General features: G+C 48.9%; 1 protein-coding gene across 1 annotated transcript in view; it reads left to right on the top strand.

Annotated features, from left to right (window-relative positions):
* MVP (major vault protein) overlaps window positions 1-10,161 on the top strand; it is a 30,091-nt gene that overhangs the window by 11,970 nt on the left and 7,960 nt on the right. The window contains exons 8-11 of the mRNA XM_015419565.1: window positions 833-958; window positions 1,050-1,208; window positions 4,576-4,814; window positions 9,602-9,799. Coding sequence (XP_015275051.1) covers window positions 833-958; window positions 1,050-1,208; window positions 4,576-4,814; window positions 9,602-9,799 — 722 coding nt within the window. The remainder of the gene's footprint in view (window positions 1-832; window positions 959-1,049; window positions 1,209-4,575; window positions 4,815-9,601; window positions 9,800-10,161) is intronic.

The raw sequence follows: 10,161 nt of genomic DNA on the forward strand, positions 1-10,161 counted from the left end.
TAGAGAAAGTGTTCCAACCCTTCTATCATTCGAGTTTCCCTTTTCTGCACTTTTTCCATTTGGCACCTAGCTCATGATTTTTTTTTTTTAAATGCCCTGTTTCATTTTCCTGAACAGTTGACGGGGTTGTGTGTGCAGACACCCTGCTGCCTTTGTGGTGATCTTCTCACACTGACCCTTTTGGATCGCCTCTATCTCATTGTGGTCCTACGCCAACTTGGCAGCGGAGAGGTATAAATACTCCAGGTACCCAGACTGCATAGATCGGGGAAGACCCCAGGTGCTTTCCAAGGTGTCCAACGAATGCTTTCCCCTGACTGGAAGCGCTTGCCAATGTCCATAGCCCTGGGTCTTCTAGATGGGAAGGGGCTGCTTGAATGTCTCTATTTCTCAGGCTAGCTTCCTGAGCCTCACTTGTGCATTTCTCGCTTCTGCAGGGGGAGACGTCATTGTTCCTGCAGCCTGGAGATATGATATATTTTTTTTAAATGCCATGTTTCATGTTCCTGAACAGTTGATGGGGTTGTGTGTGCAGGCGCCCTGCTACCTTTGTGGTGATCTTCTCACACTGACCCTTTTGGATCGCTTCTGTCTCATTGTGGTCCTATGCCAACTTGGTAGCGGAGAGGTATAAATACTCCAGGTACCCAGACTGCATAGATCGGGGAAGACCCCAGGTGCTTTCCAAGGTGTCCAACGAATGCTTTCCCCTGACTGGAAGCGCTTGCCAATGTCCATAGCCCTGGGTCTTCTAGATGGGAAGGGGCTGCTTGAATGTCTCTTTCTCAGGCTAACTTCCTGAGCCTCACTTGTGCATTTCTCGCTTCTGCAGGGGGAGACGTCATTGTTCCTGCAGCCTGGAGAATGGCTGGAGAACGGGATTCAGGACATCTACATCCTCTCGGAAGATGAGGGACTCTTGCTCCGTGCGCTTCGATCCTTGGAAGACGAGAATGAGGTTAGACCTGAGCCTGCATTGGGTGGGGAAGGGGGAAAAATTGAGATCACCTGTGGAGACACCAGAGTCTCTCTCTCTGCCACCTCCTTAGGACGGGGAGGAAGTGATGCGCAAGCCGGGTGACCGCTGGCTGATCCAGGGGCCTCTGGAGTACGTGCCCCCTGCGGAGGTGGAAGTGCTGGAACGGCGCCATGCCATCCCGCTGGCTGAGAACGAGGGCATCTACGTGCGGGACATCAAGACCGGGAAGGTGAGCAGAGCAGGCGGCACAGCCCCTCAGCAGTACGGCTTTCATCCCGTGCAGCAGGAACACTTTTTGGGGTGGAAAAAACTTCCCAGGATGCCTCTTAACAAAGAGTTGGGTGAAGGTTGTCGAGTTCAAAGAACGACACACACAAACAGCTCTGCAGAAATCTGTCTCCTCCTACCTGGAGAAGCAGGCTTTATTAGATCCCTTCCCTCCTCCCCTCCTCCCCTATACCTCGAAAGTTACTAGTCACCCCACTATGAGCTACTATATCAGGAATGTGTTGTGAAGACAGCCTCACTGTCTTATCCAGAGGTCATTTCGGGGGGGAACGCGGGGGATCGCAGTTCCCCCGGGTGAGGTACGGGGGCGGGGCACATGATGAAGCCCTGCCCCCTGCTTCCAGGGCCCCTCATGGGGCTCGGCAGTGGAGCTGCAAGGCCGGCGGCGGCCAGGACCGTTGGGTGCGGGGTGTGTGGCCTTATGACACACTTCCGGTGATGTTAGGGGGTGTGGCCTTATGACACACTTCTGGTGATGTCAGGGGGTGTGGCATATGCTAATGAGTTATGCTAATGAGTTCCCCTAGCTCTTTTTCTACGAAACGACCCCTGGTCTTATCTCCTCCCGACTCTCTGCCAAGTTACTTCTCACGATGAGCTCAGCAGCCTTGTGCATTCTGCACTTTGGTTCCCAATTTCCCTGCGGGAGTAGTGAACTCTGGGCTTGCCACACAGAGAACACTGTCCCTACGGTTGGGTCCTAACAGTTTTTTCCAGCTGGTCTCTCCTGCTCGTCTTCTTGATCCTAACCCCATCTTGCGTCACTTTTCTCCACGCGGGGTCTGGCGATCCCTGCCACAGTTGCCCTCTCCTGTCAGCAGAACTCCTGGTAGGCCCCAATCCAAAGAGCCAGAGCCTCCCTGACACAATGGTCAGTGTGAAGAGTAGAATGTGATTTCTGCAGAGGGGCCTCCCAGGTCAAACGAGGCAAGATGCTGGCAGATCTTGAACTCCTTCAGTATAAGTCGAGATGCATCGGATGGACGCCCCATGCATCTGAGGAAATGTAGTCTGGCTCATGCAAGCTTAGGCCGGAATAAAGTTTGTTAAGGGAGGAGCCTTGGAGCCTGCCAACAGCTTTCCTGGGGCCTGCCAGATGCTTCTAGAAAGAGGGCAGGGTGAGGTGGGGCTTTTGCCCAGCAGGGCTTTCTGATTGGCTGTTGAAGTTTTTTTTTTTTAGCATTCGGTTCTTACTGGAAAAAAGACTAGAATTTATATATTTTTTCATTCCATCACTTACAGCCATCTGTGTACGTTATTTACATCTAATACATGTGTTGCAGATTTTCAGACATTCAGCTTTTTTTAAATCAAGAAGCCATTTTCATTTAAAACAAGTATTGGTCAATAAAGACTACAAACTGAAGTAATATTGGCACAGTGTGCTTACAGTAAAGGTCTCTGTGTTGTATTTTTGTATTTTAAGCCTTTGGTTTCCCCCCCCCCCCCAGCTGTTTTGAAATACTGAAAGAAGCAGATAAGATCATAATGTTGCATTTGCAATACCCTTTTTGCCTCATGCTAGGCTGACTGGCACCAGGTTTTGGGAGTCACCAGGTGAACTCCAAACAGGAAGGCAAATTTACGATGCAGCATAAAACCCGGGGGAGGGGGGGCTGGGAGGAGATACAGTGAAACCAATAAAAGCACAAGGAATGTTAGTCTATGAGAGTTCTTGCACAATCGGCAGAATCTATGTGGCCAAGCTTTTCCTGGACTGTGCTGCTAGGAGGTGCGTGTTGAAAATTTGATTGGCTGTGCAGATTTTTTTAAAATGTTGCTTTGGCAAGCAGCTGCCACTACAGCACCAGGATCTTCACTGGGTGACCGAAGGGAAGCTGCGGCAGCCGTTTTATGGCTGGCTCCACCTCCTGCGGCAGCCATTTTGTGGCTATGCTGGCCATGCTGTGTTGGAATTCCAAAGGTGCCTGCAGGCTCAAAAAGGTTGGGGGACTCTGCTTTAAGGTCCCATGATGAGAGTCTTGCTCAGAACTCAGTGGTTTTTCTTTTTAAGCAACCAGACAGGAACCACATTTGGATTGAGAAAGTGGCCATTTAACCCTTCTTCCTCCACACTGTTTTCTTGAGCTGAAATGGCCCTAGGGAACTGTTGCTTCCTCTGTTCGGCCAGCCTGCATACATTGGGTTAGATCCCATTAGCTTTTTTGCTCAAGCCCGTGACCCACATGCCTGTTGTCTGTGCAGGTCCCACGATTCATAGCAAGGGCTACTGGGCCCAGTGCAGGAGGCTTCCTGTAGGCAACCTGTGGCAGGAGGGCTTGTTGCATTGTGCTTTGATGTCCCTTCTGGTTTAAAACCTGGGACTGATGTTGGGTAGCTCTAGGAATTGATGGAGAATGGGAGTAGGGCGCATGGGGGGGGGGGGCTTGGTGTTGCGTATGCCGTGACATCACTTCTGGGGAAAACTCCGGAGTGGCTAGACATGAGAGCTGATCTAGCCATGCCATGCCATTCCTACGTCTTCTAAGCATACAGCGTGGCTTGCTTTGTTGCAGTCACCCAGGACCCTGGCTCCATAGTCGACTCTTGCAGCGCACCTGGCCGCTTTTGCTCCAGAATGTGAAAAGTTATTAACTTCGGGGGGGGGGGGGCTTGCAGGTGGGTCAGCTCTGAGAACTGTAAAGACCAGGCCTGTAGCTACGGTAGGGCTTTTGGGGGCTGTGCCCCCTCAGCCCCATAAGAACTTCTCCTGTAAATGCTGTTTTCAGTCATTTTTAAACATTTTTTAAAGACGTGCATTCCTTTAAGCAGAGTGGGGTGCTGTAGTTGACTAATTCCCGCACTGAGCAAGGGGGTTGGAGTAGGTGACCTCTAGGATCCCTTCTAACTCTGTATCGAGAAACTGGTCTCCTTTAAGAGTTTTTCCGCCTAAGTGTTGGTTTTCTTGGCTATAGAAGTCATCAACCCCACTTGCCGGGTTGTTATCAGAATTGTTGCTTAGGCTGGCAGAAGTGATTAACCTGCAGCAGCTGAGAACTGTCATCTGAAGTGGTTGACAGCTTGCAATTTAGAGCTCTATCCTGGTAACAGCTTTCTATTGGCTAAATGGCTTTCCTTTCTGCACTGGGAACTTCAGCCCCACCAGAAAAAGATTTGCCCCACAAGCCACAAAATCCTGGCTTACGGGCCTGGTAAAGACAGCTTCCCTTGAGAACGTTGTTATCTCAGGCTGTCATGGTAACTCTCTGGCTGTGGGAACGCTACAGTGTGTGTGTTTGTACACACCAGTCTCTTGGCACCGGGGCACTCAGCAAAACCCTTAGTCTTTTGTCTCCTCTCCCACCCAGGTCCGAGCTGTAATTGGCCACACTTACATGCTAACTCAGGACGAGGAGCTGTGGAAAAAGGAGCTTCCTCCCTACGTCGAGGCCTTGCTGGGCTTGGCGAGGGACCCGTCTGTGGATCGCTCCAGGGAGGCCTCCGAAGGGGGCGACGGGACACCCCGTGATCAGACCCAGGTGGTGACCTACCGTGTCCCCCACAATGCAGCGGTGCAAGTGTATGACTACAAGGAGCGTAAATCCAGGTGAGAGGACTGGCGGGAGCATGCATGGTGGGGTTGCCAACATCCAGGTGGCACCTGGAGAACGGCTATTACAGAGGGTGTCCAGACGACCAAGATCGGTTTCCTTGGAGAAAATGGCTGCTTGGAGGGTGGACTCTATGGCACGGTATCCCATTGAAGTCCCTCCCCTCTCCAAACCCCGCCCTCCTCAGGCTCCACCCCTAAAATCTCCAGGTGTTTCCCTCGTGAATGGGTTTCCTTGACCGTGTTGAGGCAGCAGACCGGAGGGGGTGGCCTAGGCCAGGGGTGGGGGGGAAGCCTAGGAAATACCTGTATGGAGGTGCAGAAGGGGGCTTGGCAGGAGGTGAGGGAGACTACAGAGGGGATATGCTGTATAGTATGAGAGCGAGGCCTGGGCCACACACACACGCCACAGAGTGAAGTGGTAGAATTCTGAGGGACTCTGTCCCTATGGATCGCAGGTGGTGGTGGTGGACAGCGTCATCACCTCTCAGTCAACTTACAGCGACCCCGTAGAGTTTTCAAGGCACGTGACATTCGGAGGTGGGTTTGCCATAGCCCGTCTCAGTGACCCTGGACTGCCCTGATGGTCTCCCATCCAAGTACTGACCGGGGCTGAGATCGAACAAGATCAGGCTGGCCTGTGGCAGCCAGGGCAGGGCAGATAGCTGGCTGGGTAGGGTTGCCAAGTCGAATATTTTTACCGGCGTGGGAGCGTCGCCGGGCTCCGGGAGCTCTCCTCTGATGCGCGCTGCCAGCACGTCCTGGAAGTGACGCGCGACGTTGATCACGTTGGGGGCGTGGCCCCGATCGTCGGAGGGAAAACCGTAGAGTTTTCCCTCCAACGATCAAGGCCACGCCCCCAATGCGATTGATGTGGTTGCGTCACCTCTGGTGACGCGGCCACGCTGCGCTTTGGGGGGCGGAGTTCCCCCTGGGGCACGATTCACAACGGCAGAAATCGGGCCTCCAAAGCGGGGGTTTACCCGCCACCCGCCCCCACTTGGCAGCCCTATGGCTGGGAGGTTCACCTTTTGGAACACTTCTGTACATACCGGAAGACAACTGGCAGCTGAGCCTTAAGCGCCCCCTCCCCGATATCTCTTCACTCGCAAGGGGATTTTTTTTTTAGGAGGGGGAGTAATAAAACATATAAATGGCACCCCTGAAATCCGAACAGGGTTGCCAGCTCTGGGTTGGGAAACACTGGGAGATTTTTGGGGCGGAGCCTGAGGAAGGTGGGCTTTGGGGAGGGGAGGGGCCTCAGCAGAGCCGAATGCCGTCGTGTCCGCCTTCCAAAGCAGCCATTTTATCCAGGGGAGCTGATGTCTATTGTAATAGTGGCAGATTCCCAGGCCCCGCCTGGAGGTTGGCAACCCTTGGTCTGAAGTGGCGTTCCGCTGCCTCAGGACTCCTTTGCCTCCTGGTGCCGTGTGTGAGGACCAGGCGGAAGAGGGGATAGAGTTGAGGGGGAGGGACAGGAGCTCCTCTGGGGAAGGCCGTGTGTTGCAGGAGAGATTTCCTTGGAAATGAGAAGCACCGGCCCTTCAGGCTGCCTGGAATCCATGGCCTGCAGCTGACAGGAAGCCTTTCCCATCAGCCTCAGACGCCTGGAGGAGCTGCTGCTGGGGCTTACTCAGCGTCAGCGGTTAGGAAAATGCACACTCATGCTCCGTGGAGAAGAGCTGGCACCGAAGGCGGCTCATATGACTAAGTCCTCCTGCTTGAGGCCAGGCTCAAATCGGTGCTCTGTTTCACTGCGGGAGGAGGCCACTTACGGAGGCCTTTGGTGGGGCCAGTGTTTTGTATAGGCCTTTGAAGCATTTTTTCCCCCAGCTTCCAAAGCATTATACTGAAGAATCAGATCAAAACCACGGTGGAATTGCACACTCAAGGCTGAATCTCCTAGTTGAAACAAGCCTACAAGTTTCTTAATAGAGCTGATTTCCAGAACGCGGCAGAGTGAGAATTGGCTTTCCCTGCTTCTGGGATTCCAGAAGGTGCGGAGCCATATGCCACCATTTTGGAGAGAGAGTTCTGAAGCTCGGGGGGGTGGGGGCATTGAGAGACCCCAGTCTGGCTTCCATGTGTGATGAATAGGGTTGCCAGCCTCCAGGTGGGGCATGGATATCTCCTGGAATTATATCTACAGAGATCAGCTCCCCTGGAGAAAATGGCCGCTTCAGAGGGCGAACTCTATGATGCATCATAGATATTTTTTAGGTGAAATCCTTCCCCAAGTTCACTCCTCCAAGGACACAGCCCCCAAATATCCAGGAATTTCCCAGGAAAGTCTTGGAGACAAAAAGGTATGGTGCTCAGTAGGATCAAGATGCAGAGCCCCACCTACCTCACAGGGTGTCTGTTGTGGGGAGCAACATAACAAAAACATACAAAGGGAGTAATAATTCAAATTCTTTGCAATCTTCTGAGCGTGCAAATAGTTTTGATCGCCTTGTCTCGTTGAGTTTATCACTTGCAAGTATATCAAAGTTAACATTTGTATCTTTAAAAAATAAGAAATGTCTATGTTATCTTGTTAATATAGTCTTCAAACCACTTATAAAATCTTGTCCACGTATTCTCAAATGTTGTTTCTGATTGTCCTTTCAAAATCAAAGTCAGTTTGTCTATTTCTGCTGTTTCCAAGATTTAGATTTTTCTTAAAATTTCTTCTTTAGGAGGTGTCTTTGTGTTTCTCCAATATTTGGCAAACTTATTCTAGCAGTTGTGGTAATATACATTATAAGAATAATTTTTATTACAACTTTCAGGTAAAATATTCAGGAAAAATCTTTCTGGAATAAAGGGAACAGAACAGTTTAGAATTTTTTGCAACATTTCATGGATCCAAGCCTAATACTTTTTCACTTTATTTTGACATTTCCAACATAAATTAGAGCATTTAGAATCAAATTTAGCCAACCTTTCAGGTGTAAGATACCATCTATACAACATCTTATATACATTTTCTTTATATGAAATTGCTTTAGTAATTTTAAATTCCCCCCCACACTTGTGACCACTTATCTAATTCAATACTAGGACCCAAGTTTTGTGCCCATTTTATCATGACATTTTTGACGACTACATCTTGAGTCTTATTGTCTAATAACCATACATATAATTTTATAAGTTTCTCATCCGTATATATCAGAATCTTATCTATTTCTAATATTCTATCATAAAATCCCATCTGTTTATCGTTACAATATCTAGATACAATTAAATTTTCTTGCCACCATGTTAATGTTTCTATTGGTTTCAGTTCATTTCTATTATCTAACAAGTCCTGATCTTAGAGTTTTTTCTTCAAGAAGTAGGTTTGGGTTTGTAAAAGCATCTAAGGAGGCAATCCATTTTGGAGATTTAGTATATTTATTTATTTATTTATTTATTTGATTTATAGGCCACCCTCCCTGCAAGCGGGCTCAGGGCGGCTGCAAGCGGGCTCAGGGTTGCCAGCTCTTTTCTTCCCATATCTTCTTAGATGTGTTGCTTCTCTAATCATCCATCCTCTGACAAAGGCTTTAAAAGCATCCCAAACAGAGTATTAATGGAGATTTCTGGTTGAATATTCTGTTCAAAGAAGAATTGAAATTCCTTCCTAGAGTCTCTTACAAAGGTTTCATCTTTTAAAATAGCCATATTCAAAGACCATCTGGCTCTTTTTGGTGTATCTTGTAATTCAAGTATAATTGGATTGTGGTCTGCAAAGGTTGCCGGTAAAATTTCAGCTTCTATTATATCATTTGTCATTGTAGTGGAAATCCAACACATATCTATTCTTGACCAAGACTTATGTCTTGTTGAGAAAAGGGTATAGTCTTTTCTCTGTGGATTTCTAATTTTCCAGGCATCCACAGTTATTTTCTTCTGTCAATTGGATAAATGTTGATGGCAATTCATTTCCTTTTTTCTGTTTCCCCGTTGAGGTTTTCCTATCTGTGAGTCTATCTAAGACGGCATTGTAATCTCCTATCATACACAGTTCATCAAAGTCTTGTTTGGAAATCAGTTCTTGTAGAGTTTTGTTAAACATCTCTTGATGTTGGTTGGGTGCATAAATGTTAATAATGAGAGTCTTTTCCCCTTGCCTTTGTATTTGTACCATCAGAATCCTTCCATCTTTGGATGTGAAAATAAATTCAGGATGGAGGTATTCTTTCACATAAGTCGCAACACCTCTCTTTTTCTTTTCCTTATCTGAAGAGAGAAAGGTTTCTCCAAATTTATTAAATTGTAAATATTTTTGATCTGAAGTTTTTATATGTGTTCCTTGCAAACAGATAATATCTAATTGCATTTTTTTTCAGCTGTTGAAATACCTGTCTTCTTTTTTGGGGAGCATTAAGTCCGTTGACGTTGATTGATATCATCTTTATTTTTCTTCTATCCGTCTTGAGTTTGAGTCTGTGAGTCCATGTCCTGTTTTAGTTGTCTCCTTGTACGTATCTGGAAAGTTGAGGCCTTTAAAGCTTTCTTTGGTACTATCCCTTTCTTAGTTGTAGTTGGAAGTTGTTCCTGTTGCACCTTGGGTGTCCGGTTCTTCTTCTTCTGTAAATTCTGAGTTCCCTTCTTCCATTTGAAGATCTGATCCATGTGTCTTGAGAAAATCCTCTGCTTCAAAAGTTGAGTTGATTCGGTATCTTTTACCTTTATAAGTGGGACAATCTTAAGGGCTGGGGAGGTTCAGCGGGGTATGTGTGTGTGACGGGGACAGTCACCTGTTTCTTTCGTTCCGAGATTATCTCCGGCCTAACAGTCAGTGCCTCCCTTCTTTTCAGGGTGGTTTTCGGCCCAGAATTGGTGCTTCTGGGCCCAGATGAGCAGTTCACGGTGCTGAGTCTGTCCGGGGGGCGGCCTAAGCGGCCCCACGCCCGCCGCGCCATCTGCCTCCTCCTGGGGCCTGACTTCTGCACGGATATTGTCACCATTGAGACAGCCGATCACGCCCGCCTGCAGCTCCAGCTGGCCTACAACTGGTGAGTGTCTCAGGGTCGGAGGCAACAGTTGGGGGGGGGGAGAGGAAGAGGGACTGCAGTGGGGAGCAGAACGGTGGAGAATCTGTTGCCAAAGAACGAACCCCCCCCCCCGATCATAGTTAAAATAATTGTGCAAATTAAGCAGATATACGCATTCTTGAAATACCCTGCATGCCTCGTTCTGCCTGCGTGGTGTAGTGGTGAAGAGGGGCAGCCTCTAATCTGGAGGGCTGGGTTTGATTCCCCCTTCTTCCTCCGCATCAAGCCTGCTGGGTGACCTTGGGTCAGTCACAGTTTTCTAAGGACTCTCTCAGCCCCACCTGCCTCACAGGGTGCCGGTTGTGGGGAGAGGGAGGGAAAGG

The sequence above is a fragment of the Gekko japonicus genome, unplaced genomic scaffold (genome assembly GCF_001447785.1).
Source record: "Gekko japonicus isolate JY-2015 unplaced genomic scaffold, Gekko_japonicus_V1.1 scaffold923, whole genome shotgun sequence".
In the NCBI taxonomy this organism is placed as follows: domain Eukaryota; kingdom Metazoa; phylum Chordata; class Lepidosauria; order Squamata; family Gekkonidae; genus Gekko; species Gekko japonicus.